Raw genomic sequence first — 18,718 nt, 5'->3', positions numbered from 1 at the left:
ATGCTACCGTAGGCTCCTGGCAGGCAGGAGTATCGTTTCCCTTAGTCAGCAGGGAGACTGGTTCAAAGGCCAACGAGGGCCCATCAGGGACCTTGTTGCATGCACACACAGCGCTGCAGGAGCGGACATATGCTGAAATCTGTCATGGCTGACAGTCACTGGGTGCATTCTGACATTATTTGCATGCATTAATTAAAGAATCACTGTTGTTTTGCCATCATGGTTTAAAGAAATGATGCATACGTGCAAGAAGTAAGGGAAAGCCCCCCGCTGTGCCTAGACCCCCCCCGCGACCCACTGCTCACTAAAAGGCATAAGACTAGAGAAAAACTTTGAAATCAATTTGTAAATTAAAGTCCATCTCTCTGAAATGATGTGTTTGTATACAGTCACAGATCCTTAACCCCTGGCTGCATTACATTAAGAAGGCTGTTAAAGTGGTGAAAAAGGTGTAAATAATAAACACATCAGGTGCTGTTTGATTTGCTGTACTCACACCCCAGGTTTTTAAGTAAACAGTGAAATAATTCCGATCCACTGTATTATTTTAAATAATGTAAAAAATCTTACACTTCCTTTTTGATTTTGTATTACATTCTCTGACATTCTGAGCTGTAACCTTCCATATTTTCACTACTTATTCGTGCCAGTGCAAAAGTGATAGCAGAGTCTGTTTTTTTTTTTTTTCCCCACTGGGGAATTGTCCTTTAAAAATACATTGATATAGCTGTCCCTGCAGCTCAGGGCGAGTTGCGATTAGCATTCATGAGAGTTCCGAGGTGCAAAATAAAACGAGAAAATTATGGAAATTTATCACAGCCGTGATATATGAAGAGCCAGTGGCCTTTTATTATCTGTTGAATTGTGCGCAGAATGTTCTTCAGACATCGGCTCTAATGTGTCTCCTCACACTGCTTCCTTTTTACCTGCCCAGTTGCTTGTTTGCAGTGTCGCCTCAGAGTTTTTACACTGTGTTAAAACGGCTCTTCTCTGCAGCAGAGAGCTGTGTGGGGTTGACAACAACACTTTGAGCTCTCCCAGCTAAGAACTGTTGTCCACATCATTTGGTCATCACACTTGTATATTCTAGGCTTTAACTAATTAACTGCATCTGCCCTCAGCGTTGCTCAATCTCGTCTTCAGTGTGAAGTAAAGAGTCAGAGGCAGTAATATGGAGGTTACACTAACCAGTGAACACTGTATCTTGAAGCATTATTGCTTTAATCACCAGGAAATTTTTGATTAGATTCTTGCCCTTGTTATTGCCTGTTTTCTGGAATCATTGCCTCAAATCTAAATGACCTCAAGCTCATTTTTAGAAACTGCCATCTATCTGCAGGCAACAGTCCTTTGCTTGGGCTCTAATACGGTTCTGTGTTTTCATCTGGCAGAGCAATCTGGTGTTTGCTCAGCGTATTAGGGTCTAACACAATGTGTGATCAAAGAGAATATGAGAGGCATGAATACAGTTATTGACTTTTTGCTTTTCTGCTCTCTATTCTCTTGCTTTGTCCTCCGTGTGTGTGTGTGTGTGCGTGCGTGCGTGTGTGTGTGTGCGTGTGGCTATGTATTTAGATATTCGCGACCGCAGGAAGAAGCCAGTGATGCTGTTTATTCATGGAGGCTCCTACATGGAAGGCACAGGAAACATGTTTGATGCCAGTGTGCTCGCCGCATATGGCAACGTGATTGTGGTGACCATGAACTACCGGCTTGGTGTCCTCGGTAAGTGAACCACAAATCTTTTTTATTTGAACACAATAGCAATGGCTTTGAAGCCCAACTAAAGATACACACACAAAGTTTCTTTTTTTCATTTTATTGTTTGCTCCTACATCCCGTTTAACACAACAAGCATTTGTGCCCTGTTGCAAATGGATTTCTCTCAGCACACTCTACTTTTTGTCCTGAATTGATAACTCACTGATGAATCACATCAATAGAACTCATCAGTTTAATGATGACCAGTGCAGGCATTCATTACGAGAGTTCACTTTCTTATGGATTTTCTTTGCTTTCTTCAAGCTCCAAGCTCTCACCATCTCACCAGAAAATAACTTAATTTATGTTCCTCTTACACTCACAGGAGAACATTAAATATCCAGATAATATGTTAATGGAAATGGTAAATTGTCCGCACACATAAAGCGCTTTTCTACCTATCGGCACTCAAAGCGCTTTACACTGCTTCTTACTCACACTCACAAACACACACACACTCATACACCGGTGGAGGATCTTCTATGCAGCTGGCCAACACTCACCGGAAGCAACTGAGTCGGGGTTCAATGTCATGCTCAAGCACACTTTGACATGTGACCGGAGAAGCCGGGGATCGAACCAGCAACTGGTGGATTATGCTAAAAACATTAAAGTATGGTGACATAGTGAAGTGAAAAGTAGCCAATAAGTCAAAAACTAAAAAAAATGAATAGGATGAAGGTCACTAGCTGCCTATAAGTATCTACTTACTGTATTACAGGCAGCACAATTTAGAGTTTAGTAACATCTGTATGGTGTGTATTGTCAGTGTGTTTCTCTTTTGGCAGGCACATTGATTCAGCAAGTAGATATTCACACCCATATATTCTAAATACAGTAACTTCTTGTGAGAAAGTCCTTTATGGAAGTAAACAGGAGCAAGCACGCAAATCAGATACAGATCTGGCATTTTTACGGACACAAAAATGCACCTCACAGTTCTTCATTTTAACTGCATGCACTAGCCCGGCGCCTCCAACCTCTGGATATCTATTTCACGGCTGTATAATTCATCCTACAAAGAGTAGGAGTTGTAAAAAGGCAAACGGCTTTACGGAGTGTTTTGGTTGGAGTAGGAATGGTTATCATGCACTTTTGAGCTGTTACTACCGGGCACAGCGCAGTCAAAATAAGGCGTGCAGAAAGTAATTAAGGTGGCTTTACTACATTTCAGGCAGCCTGCTGAGGTCACTGCTGTAGTTAATCCTGGGAAAAAATAAGTGCATCATACGTCTATCAGCTCTCCAGCACGTCTTGTCATCCTTTTCCTAAAAATACTCTCGACGTCTCCTCTTTTTACTCACCACGCTCTCTCTCACTCTATTGAGACCAAGTAATTTAGCTTGAAGAGGAGGAACATGCCTCTAAGGAGGCAGGTGCTAACTAAAGGAAACTAAGTGCATTAGATATTTCATTAGCTGAACACAGTGGGCTGCTGGAAGCTGTTTCAAAATCGGCTGCTTCACTTTGATTTGTTTTGTTCCCTCTTTTGAGGGATGCGACTGCATTGTTTTTCGGTGCACTTACATCGCCTTTACATGGTTGGCAGATTTTCATTTGCATGCAATTACCTTAAAGTGTTTGCTTTTCAACGCATTATTGAGTTTATCACTATGGATGGATATCGAAATGCAGTCTTAAACGTGATTATCAAAGATCCATGAAGTTCCCAGGAAACCGCTGCGTGAAAAGAGTGTATTTCTTTTATATTTCAGTGCCCTTACCGAGATGTGGAAATTAGTTCAAACATAATTGTGTTTTGTTTTTGTCGGATTTTTCTAGCTTGTGATGTTTCCAGTTTGTAAAAATAACATTGTGTTTACTCAGTCAGAACCTGATATCTGGCAAAACAACAACATGTCTGAAGAGAAAATTGTTACCAGTAAAATCAAAATTTGGACTAAAAAACAAAAGCTGTTTTTCTTGCTTCAAGTTTGATTTGCTAGTCAAACACACACACAAACATAAACAGACACACAGACACACACACACACACACACACACACACACACACACACACACAGAGCTTTCCTGTGCAACAAGCAACTTCTGTGCATCTACCTCCGAGAATGAACTGTGTGTCCACAATCTGGCAATACTGTACACCTGGCACGACTTGTGCTGTGGTTTTAGTTCCCGGATGTGGGAATTACTTGCCGCAATGTTCTCATAGATGATTTAATGTATGGCTATTTAATTTAAGGTGAATGAATTTGTAATGGTTGCAAATAGCCATAAAATTGGCTAAATAATAAGACAAAGTCTTGTGGCACAACTCAGCGTATTTACATGTAGCGTGTTTATCCAAAATCAATGCAAAACTAATCCGGTTTAGAAGGAATCCAAACGAAATGGATTACTACCACAAGTTCAGTTTAAAAAATGATAAAATGAGACATAAATATTAGCTGCTACACCTGTAAATCATTACAGAGTTGGTATTAACAATAAAACTAACATAATAAATTCTCTCTGATTACTGCTATGTCAGTGTTGCCTGGCATTAGATGTGTGACTGGTTGGTACGACTGGGTTATATTTATAGCCGCTTGTGAATATCTGTGTTTCTTCTTTTTTAATCTCTCTTTCCTGTAGTCTTGTGGCATCTCTCGGACTCTCAGCACACTATCTGTGACACTCTCATCACATTCTTTGAGTCAAGGAGAAAGTAAATTTAGAGACAGAGAAAGAGAGAGAGAGAGAGACATTGTGATTTGCATGCAAAGAGAAAGCCGCAGCTATCTTCCAAATATGAGAGCCATCCAGTGCAATTTGGTCATGATTGAGAAATGTGAATAATCTTTTGCCCCCATGCATCGTATGAGATGGATGGCATTTTTCTTTGACAGAGTGAGTCACACAGGGGCTTAGAAATACACTTTTGTGTGTTTGGAGGTGGTGTGCGTCCAACATGTGTAGCTGCATGCATTCATGCATATCAATGTCTGCTCTGCAAAGGTTCCTACTGTGTTTGTGTTCTTGCTTCAGCGATCTGACATGCTGATTTGGAAGGGCAGTGCAGGAATTATTGATACAGGAGCTTGATGCCAAATGTAAACTCAGTGTTGCGTGCCTGTCTGTGTTTGTGTGCAGACACAAGTGTTATTTCCATGCAATGCTTACAATCTTTGCATAAGATTAGCTTCGGAGTGTCAGACCCTTCTTGCACATATTGGATGTTATAGCTGTGTTTGTAAGTTAACCGATATGGTCTCTTACAGCCTCAGTCAGCAGTGCAAAAGTTACAGTTTGTGATCTTGGCTTCTAAGTCTGCCATAAATTACTGTGAGGTTTGCATCGCTCTGTGTTTTCAATTTTGCAGAGTATTTAATAATCCTGACCATATAAATGATTACAGTTGGCGCTAAGTTAATTTGAATCCACTGCTACTAATTAAGACTTTAAGCCTGGTCTTCTAAATCATGTCTTAGCCATACTGTCTCTGGAAAGCAGCAGATTGCAAAAAGAAAGTCTAAGTGCTCCGCTACTCTCCGGTTTGCAGGGACTTATATTTCAGAGATGTTCAGAAAACAAACTGTTCCCACATTACATGTACTGAAATACTGGTTAAACAGTTATTCTCCCGAATAGTTTCAGTCCTAACCAATTCTTTTTTGGTGCCCCAAGCTCCACCAAGTGCCTTGAGATAACCGTAATGCCACTTCCAGTTCATTGCAATTAATGCCAATAATGAAGTAAAGTATTAGCTGTCATAGGTACTGGAGAGTGTGATTTCTCTTGCAGTGATGAAGAAGCATATGAAACCTATGAGTGAACCCTGCCGTGAAAGGCAAAGACAACTAGCGCTGTACCAATAATGTTGAAAGGGATTTGCTAAATGCAGGTGCAGCAAAAGCTATGCTGCAACTTGCAAATAACCAACCAAAAGCGTATTGTGTATGGAAATATGTTATGTTTGATTTGGATCATCCGGGATAAGTCATCATCTATCAAAAGCCACTATGTCAGAGCCTGTGGAACAAAAACCCCTGCAAATTTCACAGTGTGCATGATGTTGGTCGAGCTGTACCTATATACAGTAGATTACGATATAGACTCCTGAGATCTCATTTGTGGCCAGCACGCTGGTGGAGTGGTAAGCGTCACCGCCTCACAGCTAGAAGGCCTCCTGTTTAAATCCCAGGCTGGCTATGGCCTTTCTGTGTGGAGATGCATGTTAGATTAGTTGGTGAATCTAAATTTCTTGTAGGTTTGGATGTGAGTGTGAATGGTTGTCAGTCTGTGTATGTCTCTTTTTGTTGGCCGTGAGATAAGACTGATGACCTGTCCAGTGTGCTCCCCGCCTCTCGTCCAGTGACAGCTGGGATAGGCCTCAGCAGATACAGGTAATGGATGGATGGATCTCCTTTGTCTTTTCTCTGCATCAGCATGAAGAACAGGATGTTGAGCAGACGTTGTAGAAACACACACACTGAGCCTGATCTGGTACAGAAAATATAAGACTTTTTTTGCCATAGTATCAAAATGGCTATTACGAATGCTATAATTTTGGTTTTAACGGTAGAGACTATTAAATTCTGCTTTCATAAAATCCCTAGGTGCAACAGTGTCTCAGATTTGTAATGGTTTTGGACAACAATGGAGCTTTATGGCACAGAGGAATATCAGGCTTTGGCTACATGCACAGGACTTTCTTCTAAAGAATTAACTTGGGGGTTTTTTGTCTTTTCACAGGATTTACTTCTCCATCTCTATCTTTGTATGTATCTTTTAAACTGCAATAATGACAGGACCCTGGTTGAAGCTATGGTGGCAATGAACATCCTCACTGTTGAAGTGCTCGTGAGCTCTTGAGCACGATGCAGAATCTGTGCCGCTGACCCTGACTTCTGACCTCACCGTGGAGCGAGGCGAGCGAAAATCTCTACTGGATATCTAGATATCTTTGCTAGATCTGTACTAAATGGAATGGACTTCAGTTTTTTGGAGTAAAAGGGCTCACAATTTTTAATGAACACATTCTCTTGTTGATATGACCTTCATATCGAATACAGAGTAGCACAAAGCGTGTGAATACAGCAGAGTGTAGTGAAGGAACCTTATTCACAGGCACAAATGAATGCACCGATGCAGAAACTTTTCCTGAGCATTACCAGCTCTTACATGTTGCTTTCAGAAATAAAGGAGATAAAGTGCTGTGGATGTAGGAGAACATACAAACTAGTCTGTCTTTCCACCTCCTTTACCTACTGGGTGATTTTGCTCTGTCAATCCGATCCAAACCCCTTCACAGGATCATGTGAAATACAATCCAAGCCATGACGGCAGAATCACTGTAGCTGCATGCATTGAGATATTTTTCAGACTCTCTGCCCTTTCTTGGTTTTTTTATTAAAAAAACAGCATGCTAGAAATAGACACATTGTTCAGGTTACATTTATTCGCTTCAGTCTGTGCTAATCTTTCTATCCTTTATGCCTCATGTGTCATGTATCCTCCTTATATGAGAGCATTTAAGAAGAAATCAGGCAGAGCAAGACATGAATAGCAGTAATAAAGGTTGAGGGGATGGAAATCAACTCTTTCCGCCTCTTGATCTTTGTTTTTTTTTTTTTTTTTTTTTTTTTACATGTCTGACTGATTGAGAGATGTGATCTTTTCTCTCTATCTTCACTGACACCCTTATTTAACAGCCGCCACTCCACACAGCAGGATACGCCTGACGATGCCCGTCTGCTATTATGGAAATTAACCCGTCTGCTGGTAAACGGCCGACTCAATCCGGCAGCAGACCTGGCTGAAGTGGAGGCATAGGAAAGGATGAAGCAGTAGGGGAGGGCCTCTGCGGGGTATTTGACGTTTGGAGTTAAACATGTAATGAAAGGGTTCATTGGCCCACTGAGCACTTGACCTTGTCTTGGTTTGCCGTAGCAACAGACATGCTTACAGTACATACGTCACCTTCCCCCCAGTGAGCTTTTCATATTCCCATACTGCGTGTGTCAGACACTGGGACGGAGAACAGAAAGGGAGATGAAAGTGGGACTCTGCCTTCATTCAGACATTAACAATGATGATGAGCCCAGAGTGGTGACACATTGTGGTACGAAGCTTAGAGCATTTTTTGGTGCTACAACACTTACACTAACATACTGTACAGCTGTACGTGTGTGTGTGTGTGTGTGTGTGTGTGTCTGAACATGCTGCGGCCAAGACACACACGCAGAATAGGGTGAGAGATATTGAGAGATGAGAAAAGTGACAGTGGGAGCGAGATGAGAGAGAGAGAGAGGGGGCATGGAGCAGGGGGAGGGGCTGCATTTGCCCGAGATGCTAAAAATAAAACTTGCAGAGCTGCTTTAGAGCAGACATTCATCCAGCACAGTTACACGTATGTGCTGTCTGTGCACATGCATGCAGTCATTATGTCAAGCCATCACTTCAGTGCAATGACTGAATACATACACACACACACAAACTTACAGGGTTAAAAGGATTCTCCTAAAAATGGCTCTGCCTCTCACACACTTACTGATACACACTTTGTAAAACTAGTCAATTGGTATTCAGGGAGTGTGAATGTAAAAAATGCCGGCTCAGTGCTTCAGTAGGGGGGGTCTTTGTGTGTGTGTGTGTGTGTGTGTGTGTGTGTGTATGTGTGTGTGCGCGTGCGTGCGTGCGTGTGTGTGTGAGTGTGTTGTCTCCTGACCAGACACTAGTGTGAAACACAACCTGACAGGACCAGAGAAGATATTAAGACACACACAGAGTGAACACCTCTTCTAAACACACATGCACACACGCACACACACACACACGTGCACACACGCACACTGGTCTCCATAGCAACCCCAGGCAGAATTGATGAGCAAAGTCCTCTTGACTCTATGTGAGGCTAGAGAATAGGTGACTGTGGTGTGTTAGGTGTGTGTGTGTGTTGCGTGGTGTAGAGTCTGACTTTAAGACAGGGGACAAGGGGACAGGCCGGTCCAATAGTTTCGGAAAGGGTATTAGCACCTCAGCTGGCCTACATCTCACACACTCACAGACCCACACATGCACAGATTGACACACATTCCTGAGGACAGGTAAGATGCACAGAGACCGTGTCCCGCACAGCTCTCACAGCTGCTACTCATTGTCCCCAGACGTTGTTTCTCCTCTACCTGTCCGTGGCCTTGATACTCTCTCACCTGACATGCCTCCCGCTTTCTTGTCTCCCTGTATTACCACCTCCTCTATTTTGTCTTCCCCTCCATCTCTTTTCCCATCGTCTTCAACACCACCACTCTCTCTTTACATCTGTGTTACTATTAAAAAATTATTTTCATGTATTGAATTTCTTCAAGACATTTAAACGACTTTTTTCTTAGACTGAACGTGTGTGTTATTTTAATTTATGTGATCGTTTTCAAAAAGAGCAACCTCTCACAAGCAATTTCCCTCTGGGATTAATCAAGTTCTTTGGATCTTGAATCTTGAAAAGCAATCCAAGAATAATACATGGCCGTTTATGCTAATGAGCCTTTTAAAAATATGGTGTCTCAGTACCTTCAAGGCAGTCTGGCGGTCCCAAAGCTAATATAGCCTTGTAATCTCTATACTAGCCATCAGCAAGAGTCACTAAAAGTCAAGCATTACAGTCCATAACAAGGTTTTTTCCACTGTATTAAAGATATTAACTCATAATCTGAAGAACCTTATTTTTACACAGTACATGTCATTGTTTACTCGTCTCTCTCTCTCTGTCTCTCTCTCTCTCTCTCTCTCCCTCACCTTTTTCCCTGCATCTCTCCCACCTGCTGTCACTTTGTTGTTCCCTGCTCACCTTCTCTTTCATTTAATGTTCACACCCCCTCCACGGTAAGCTGTGGGTGTTCATTTAAAAGCCGACTTATGGGACAGATTATGCTGATGTATGTTACACCTGTCAAACAATCAGCTTTGTATGTGAGACACCATAGTGATAGTCGCTGGGGATAGATCGTCATTATGTAGGGGTGACAGCTATTTGAATCATCCTGTGGTTTTACAGTGCTAACTGGGAGACTGGGAGTTGGCAGTTTTGTTCGTGAAGCCAAAATAGAATCCCGTGTGTCTTTACATTCAGACTGACACCTGTGACGCTGATTGTACAGTGAAGCAAAACAAAAGTGTCAGTATTTGTGCTGGAATTTATGGTTTTATGTTTGGGTCTTTGGACTAAAGCTAACACAGCCTTTGAGCTCCTTATGCACGCAGCCAACAACCAGACTGTACATAATAAACAGCATATGGCTTCAGAATGCTACAGTGCTGTGTATTTAATATTCCACGGCACTGTTGGCCCAGTGTGTGCTCATCTGTGTCTTTACTGTTCACTCATTCAAAAATGCGCGACTTGTTTGCTGTGTATCACTAATGCAAAAAATACAGTTCCCATGTTGAGGTGCAATGAAAAAATTAAATCCAAATATATATTCATATTGCACCAGTTCACAGCATAGTCATCTCAATGCATGTTACATAATAAAGCCAAGACTGTACAGATCGACTCATTTAATTATGCTGTACACTTAAGACGTGTGGGTTTAATATCAAAAGACGGCTGTGAGTTTATGCTTGATTACTTTAAACAATATGAAAAATAACAACTTTTGTATCACATGACCCAGATTTACTGGAACAGATTTTGTTTGCAGTAACTGCATCAACTCATTACTCACTGACATCAGCAAATTGTTGTGTTCTTCTTCTAAACTGCTTTTGCAGACTTCCACTGCAGCCTCCTTCAGTTGTTGGTTTTTGGGGATGTTGTTCCTATAGTCACCTTTTCGCCGGTTGAAAACTATATTGAGTTTGAGTCAGATAAGGTCTGGTGACCGACCAAAACTCTTCCGCGGCGTTTTGGATCATTGACCTGTTGTAGTTTTGATGCATTCCTCTGGAAATTTGCAGATGAAATGTTTCCGTACACTTATCATGTGTTATATCATAAATAAAGATCAGTGAGCCTGATCCAGAAGCAGCCATGCAGCCTGAGACATGACACTTCCCTCAATCTGCCTAATAGATGACTCTTTGTGGATTGGATCAGATACATTCTTGCTGATGAGATGTTAGCCTCTGTATTTCTGCTCATAATAATTTCTTCAAATGGTATAATAACACTTTTAATTTGTTTCGGTTGCTTGTTCTGTACATCCTGCTCAGTACACCAGGGGTTTATCTATTTTTCAAGTCATTAAACATAGTTTTGGCTATGCCCAATGTTTGTGCAATGCCTCTGATTGTTTTCCCCTGCTTTGACTAAGTTAAAATGGCTTGCTCATCTCCAATAGACAGCTCTGGTTTTTTTAACTACAAATACACACACATAAAAAAAACTCAAGGCTAAAACTGAGTAGTTATTCAGAGCTTTTTATTTTTTAAACCACTAATCTAAGGGACAAACCTGGGTAACAAGAATTGTCAGTCACTGTCAGTTCTTATTACAGCAACAAGAACATAATTGACCTTGGTCCTCCATTACTTCTGTAGGGGACTGAATATATATGAAATAAGAAATATAATCATGAATGACTTTAAACTCTTAGCTCCCAGAAAATGAGGATCATTTTATGTTGTATTATTGTATTGCTGCATACATTTGTGCCTCAGCATTGGTTCAGCTTCACCTTCTTTCCCAAATGATTCTTAAAAATCCTGAGAGAGCGAGAACCTGTAAAGTCAATTCTGTCCTGTTAGCTTTATGTTAAGGAGAAACAGGCACCCAGCAACTAAATAAGAAATTTAGGGGCTTTCCATGTCATTTCACATTACACTGCTGCCAGTGTCTTTACTTTTGCTGCTGCAGATGTAAGTATCACTACCAGCTAATAGGAAAAACTAAAACCAGGAGCCATTTTTATGAGGGAATTAAGAGCTTGTCTAAGTGGAAAAAATATAGTGACCGCAACAACATTGTTTTACAAAATATCTCCTTTTACTTTTCCTCCTTGAAATTGCTGCTTTTTCCCCCTTTGATGCCGCTTTTTTTGAGCAGGTCTGAACACAGCAATTGCAGCCACACATGGAAAAGATCTAAAAGATCTTCTGCAGGGTTTTTTGTTTTGTGGTGAGAATGTTTTGGCTAAACAGCAATTTACAGAACGTTTTAATTGGTGTAATTTGTGTTTTTTCAAAGAATATTTAGCTTCTGCAGCAATGTTTTGCTTGGTTTATTGCCCAGATAATAACTATAGTGATGAACAGATGTTAATTGTGCAGTTGTTCCTTGTTGCACAGCATTTCTTTTATTCCTGTAAACATTCACCTCTACAGAACAGGATTTACTTCCTGTGTTTACCTTCATGTTCTCGCCCAAGATCTGTTTAGGCAATGAGTGGACAAATCAAGTTGTCTTGATGCATTTTTGTCAACATGGATTTTTCTGTCCACTAAAGGAAACTGAACCAAGGGGAAAACTGAACAAGTTTACAAAGTGATCCACTGTTTCAGACCAGAGCAAATGAACTGCGGGTTTTAAAATGCCCTTACATTCAGCAGCCATTAGTGGAAATCTGGCCCACCGGCATGAAAGTCAAAGAAGAAGATTTGTCATTAAATGTCAGGGAGATTCTTGCATGAGCATTTTGTGTACTGTGCTTCCACCACAATGTGCAAATATCCCCTTTCCTCCTTGCATCATTTCGTCATTGTTCCACTCACTGGCTGCTTTTCCTCAGTCCATTACTCTAGCATGTCTCTTTCAATGCCAGGCTGCTTTGCTGCCACATCCTTTTGGTCCAAGAAACAGAAGCATGATTTGGGAGCTCAGGCTGCTGGACCTGTGATCGGTCTCCTTTGGAAGAGGTTTTGAGTTGGGGCACAGCTGGGAACCATCACCCTCTCTACCTTCTTCTCCCTTGGATTTTCACTCACCCTCCCTCTTCCATATCTCCACCTTGCTATTAACAGTGCATTAACTCATCAAGCCATGCTAACACAGCACCTGGGTCCAACCATCCAGCGTGAGTGCTCCGTTACTCATGTTCACACAGGAAAACACGGATGCAGGCAGAGTGCATGACAACAAAAGCAATTTGCATTTTAGAGAGATGGAGGTCAAGGACAGGCCAGTCTGGTGTTGATCACATGGATGGCCAGGGCAGGCATGATTGACAGCAGGAAGAGCCTGATAATGGCATACGTGATAGGACACTTGACATGAGCACAAGCACGGTTACATGTACATTTACAATAAAAGTAGACAGCAGAGGACTGAGGAAAAGGAAGTTGGACAAAGGTGAGGTGAGTCGAGCACAGGGAGAGTAGTGAGAGAAATAGCGTTCACTCATCCGTGTGGTTTACTCTGCTACACACACACACATATATATGCATAAATACACACAGGCCAAACACAGGCTGGCTGTAGTAACTCTCTGGCGCAACAACAGATGCTGCGAGCAGTGTGAAAGTCAGGCTGCACCTGCTCTCCTCTCCTGCTCCACCTCCTCTCTGGTTCATAGCCCCACGTCCAGACCCTCAGAGCCAAAGTTCCTGCCTCTCTCCCCTTCCCCAACCGGGCCACCTCTCAGGTTGGCCACCCTCCAAGCCATACCCCCTCCCCTCTCCTCTACTCCGCCTGGCTTTGTCCACTCAGAGGCCAAGTTATGTAGCCACTACACACACAGACACAGATGCCCAGTGTTCAGACTGTCCACTGTAGTTCAATGGTGTGGGAGATTAAATATGAACAGCTACACCCACGTGGCCTGTTAACTGACCCCCCCACCCCCCCACCCACCCCATTTGTCTGCAGGCATTGATGTGTGTGAAAGTGTATTTTCACACTTTGCCCAGCTCAACATATTTATGCACACAATGTGTTTATGAGCTTGTGATGGAACTGTCAATGAATATGTACAAGCTGGGGCTGTTGTGTATGTGTGTGTTATGCACCTGTGCTGCTCCAGGCCTCCTCAACTGATCATGGGTGAAGCAGTGTAGGCATCTCATTAGGAAGCTGCAGGAGCTAATTAACTAATTAACCAGCCTTTCCCAAGGAACCAACACTTTGCCAATCAGTGGGCCAGAACTATTCACATTCGCTAACCTAAAGCGAAGGCTGCACCCAACTGTATATCTTCACTATCACTATCTGTTACTGCAACATATATGCCCACAGCCAACAACAGGATGTACAGAACAAAGTCTGTTTCATAAAGAAGAAGAAGATGAAAACATATACATGTTACACATACATTTTACAATGTCATTTGTTTTCCGCTTTTAACCCATCTCCCTTGGGTGAGCATACAAAGCCTTGCGATCTGTTGAGCTTTGAAAGAAGCAGATGGTTCACCTCTAAAGCTTTGCCACAGCATGCTTGAGCTTCTCTGTCACAAAGTGCCTCTTCACTTCTGGAGCATAACATTTCAGATTGCATCAAATGTAAAACTTCAGTTTTGTGGCCAAAAAATTATGATGATCTGTGGGACATAAAAAAAATACAAAGATTCTTACAACCTTTCATTTCAATAGAATGAATGTACAGTGACTTGGAAAAGTATTCAGTCCTCTTTTCTTTTTGCACATATTGCACATGATTTTTTTATTTTTTTTTTTATTTGGAAAACTGCGATTTAGTCTCTGATTTAGACTCTTAATTTGATTTGTTTAGGTTTCCACAAGCTGAACACACTACGCAGTTTATACCATTCTTCCTGACAGATCAACTCACACTCCATATGACTTAATGGGAAGTGTCTGAAAACTAATGTCGTCAGGTCTCTCCATGGATCTTGCCACAGACTTTGCTTTGACCTCTGAGTGACAGTCAGAGACTTTTCCTAAAGCTGCTGTTTTCTGTATTTGATTGCTTTCATCCTCCCCTCAATTCTTACCAGTCTTCTTGTCTCTGCAGCTGAGAAGCCCCCTCCCCTTTCTAGATGCTGCTACCACCATGCTTAACCAAAGGATTAACCAAATGATTGCCTGGTGGTTGCCAGACACAGTCCTTGGAGCTCTTCCCAAAAATTTTAAATTCAGTTCAAAAGACCACAGAATGTTTGTCCTCATGATCTCAGAGTCCTTTAAATGTTAGAACTCCAAACAGGTCCAGACTTCTTCAGTTTTACAACTATTGAGGTCACTGAGCCCCTGGAAACATCAGGTTTTTATACCCGATCTGTTCTGATCTATGCTTCATCACAAAATGATATTACTGTGGTCGATAGAGAGTTTGTGTCTGGGAGACTTTATGGCTTGGGTTTTGTCCTGAAAAGAAGTGTGAGTTGTAGAGTGTTAAGTACACAGGTTTTTTACCTTCCTTAAAACTGTCCAGTCAGCTTGGTTTGCAAAAGGTGGAACATTCAAGTTCTAGAGGATAAAATTCAAGCAAACCGAATGCACCTCACCGCATTTTAGTATTAGAGAGATTTCAGTTATTAATTTTTAGTTCATTAAGTTTTTTTGTCTTTTAATTAGTCAATATGGCTTATTGTTTATATATTTTCCATTTTAAAACGTATAACAAAAAAAATATGCAAAAAAGGGAAAGAAGTCTAAATGCTTTATAAAGTAACTGTACAATGTTTAAAGAAAAGCTTGAAGATGCTCAAACTAAAAGACTCAGTTTGGCAAAGACAAGGAATAAGCGAACATGTGTTATGATATGATACATTTACATGTTTTCATGTGTATTCAGCATTTTGTGGTTTCTTTTGTGTCCTCTGCTTCTGTTAGTGTAACAGTCTGTCCAAAATAGCTGACAGCTTATAGTGACACTTTGTTCTCTTTGTTTGTGTTTGTGTGCAATGCCTGACTTTATGTCACACTACATAGTTGAGTGAACACATGTATACACTACTATTACATTTCTCGTGATTTACAGCCGTCCACTGAGACACTGTGGGAAGCTGTCTGTAATGAATTCTAGCCTGTAGCTATGTGGCCATCCATATACATTGCTGTCTGAAGCATTAGTGGTACGACACCCTGGGGTCTAACCTCCAAGGAGACTGCATGATATATGATCCAGCCATGCAGCAAAGCAGCAGCACCAGCCTTACTCAGTCTGGGATTTTGTTTACTGATTAAAGTATTAGTTTGTCTATATTTGGTCTCAGAGCAACACCCACAAGTTGAATAGAAATTAATTTGCTTTGTAAAGTTTTAAAATGTCAAGTGTGTGTTAAAAGACCATCAGTGTAAGCTAAGTGTTTGAACTCATTCATGAAAATGTTTAGCTTCATGTTCTGATCTTCACCTACAGGCCGACAGTTGTTCTCTTGTGCCCTTTTATAGAATTGTCTTCAAACTTAGTAGAATACATGATGATAAATTGGTATCATTTATCGTTTTTGGTGAGAATATAATTATGTTTACTATACATTTTATTTACTATTTATTATGTTAAAAATATACACGCTACAACATATTCTAATTGTTCGTGCAAACCAACAGTGTATTTTTCTCCCCACATCGTTTCCTCAGTTTTATTTCTCTGTGTAATCTCCCTTTTTACTTCACACATTTCCCTATGTTTTCATTTTTATTTAAATCACACACTGATTCTTCAAAATTAGTTGAAAAAAATATTGACGCGGGACATTGGATGAATGAAATGTTGTGTCTGAACATGCACGGATGGGGAGATAACTTGTCTATGAACAAAGTGTTGAGACTATTTTTTGTATTCTTTTCGAAAATAGAATGGAATTAAACAGTGGGTGTTGCTTTACACATGTAAACATGAGATGTCTGGGTGACTTTGTGGAAATGAGCTGGCTCCGAAGGGGCTCTAAGCAGATGCGAGCGGTGAAAAAAAGCAAATTGAAATTGGCGCCTGATCTGACAACTTGGCAGTGTGCTTACCTTCCGTCCTCAATATAAGTGAAACTAAATACGGTTCAGCTCAATATGGGAATAAGATGAGGGGATTTGGTTTATTTATACCATTTTTTATTTTTTTTTACATTTTCTTGGTTTACTTGCAAGGTCTGTGTATGTCAGCAGATCCTCAAAAATTGCTACCTTTGGAGTTGAAAAAAATATATTTTTTGACAGCTATTTAGAGACACGCTTTTACTTTTACTGCCTGCTTTAAATTCTAAATAGTTTAGCAGCATGTCCATTTACTGTATACAAAAAGCTGTGCGTAACGTGCCCACACATACACACCACATCTAAATCTAACACGACATAAACCATTTAGGTGTCATATGCAGTGGATTTTGCTTCTTTACTCTTCTAGTGTATTACACTCTGCTCAGTTATGCATTAGAATTACCATGGATAATGCATGACACCTCCAGCATTATTCATATACTGCAGGGAAATTCAAATAGTTTTCCAAGCGAGCCATAATTCTGTGCCGTCAACATGCCCACGGGCCAATGTCGGACCAGAGTGTGTGTGTGTGCGCGTGTGTGTGTGCATTTATAATAATGCTATAAGAGCATCTTGACTCCCAAGCTGATTTCTTATGGGTGTTTCCGGATGCCTCCCTCCACTTGTCTCTGTCCTTGCTGTGTTCTTGTTTAGCTGGGTTACTTCACTGTTATTCCCCATTCATCTTCCTTCACGTGTCCTTTGAATGTGAAATAAATATAATCAATACTCTAAAATGGTGGTAAGGATGAAAAGAAACCTTTTTGTTTTTGTCTGATCACAACCTAGTTGTTACAGTTAATCCCCTGTCATTACAATAGCAGATTAAAGTTTAAATATCCATAAACTATATCCACCAACATCTTACACTTTCCACTTTCATTTACCTTATAGTAGTGATTTATTGTTCTGTCAGCTTATGCAGCATTGAGCCTTTGTAGCAAAAAAAAACTTACTTTAATTTAAGGAACAATTGTGATACTAAATAAAATTTTATTGTACTGTTTGAAAGATGGCAGTGACATACTCTCAGAGTCTCAGTTAATTGTAGAAAAAAAAGTGGTAAATAACACATTGTCAAAACCACTGAAGCAGCTCCTTCCAATATTTTTAAAGATAAAAATAGATACTGTTAGGAAATTTGACCATTATTGACACTGTATTGTAACAAGTAGCGTATCACTGCTCTTAGTGATAATTAGAGTAATTAGAGGAGTAATTAGCAATATTGAGCCTAACTGTTATTACTGTCTGATTTTAGCTTGTGCCTTAAATCTGCAAGAATACAGGAACTAGGAAAAAAAAATAATACTAGCTCAAATTTCATGTTGTTTCGTGTTTTTCATTTTAGAAGAATATTCTATTATATTATTACATATATTATTATATATTCTATTCTAAAAATTTAGAATAGCAGTAAGTAAAACATACAACAGTTTTTATCAAGTACAAGATAAAAAATCCGGAGGGTACACGGAACATAACAAAAATCACAAAAACATTCAGCTCTACTGAAATTGGATAATTGAATAATTTGTCTGAACATGCAAAAATAATAATGTTAAAGAGATATAGAAATGATGAGTAGACACAGTACAGGAGAGGAATATAGAAAACAGGGACTGACTTTTAAATTGTGATTCATTAAGAAAACTCCAAATGGGCTGAAACCCTTATGGAAACATTCATTTAATTAAACGTTTAGTGTGAGTGAATTGTGTTGTAGTGGAAACTGTCCGTGCTAAGGCCACATTTTACTGGACTCATTTCATTGGAATGAGCATTTCCTCCATATACAATACAGAGCCGAGCTTTACATTGCATTTTACATTTTAGGATTCGGTACAGTGAAGCACTTTCTCCATCCTGAATGTCACTTTTTTGTTAACACAAACATTTTTAATGCCAAAACTCCATGTACTGTATAATCCCAATCTATTTAGGGTCCCACATTTAGCTTTTCACCTTCCATAATATATAAAACCTGTTATATACTGTGTAATTATACTGTATATCTGTGTTAGCATTTTCTGTTGTCTACTACACAGTGTTTACTGTCAATATTGGTATCACCCTGTAAAACCTGATAACAATGTGCTTTGAATATTGTATTTAATGTTTGGGTTTGATTCCAGCAGTGACT

At 40.3% G+C, this 18,718-nt stretch overlaps 1 protein-coding gene across 6 annotated transcripts in view; it reads left to right on the top strand.

Moving 5' to 3' along the window:
* Window positions 1–18,718, top strand: part of nlgn2a (neuroligin 2a) — a 175,262-nt gene that overhangs the window by 111,908 nt on the left and 44,636 nt on the right. For all 6 annotated transcript variants that reach the window (XM_067523854.1, XM_067523853.1, XM_067523852.1 and 3 more), the window contains one exon: window positions 1,576–1,725. In XM_067523854.1, the coding sequence (XP_067379955.1) occupies window positions 1,576–1,725 (150 nt within the window). The remainder of the gene's footprint in view (window positions 1–1,575; window positions 1,726–18,718) is intronic.

Source organism: Channa argus, chromosome 12 (genome assembly GCF_033026475.1).
Source record: "Channa argus isolate prfri chromosome 12, Channa argus male v1.0, whole genome shotgun sequence".
Lineage (NCBI taxonomy): Eukaryota > Metazoa > Chordata > Actinopteri > Anabantiformes > Channidae > Channa > Channa argus.
Note: the sequence above shows the minus strand (reverse complement) of the source record. Positions and strands in the feature narration are given on the sequence as shown.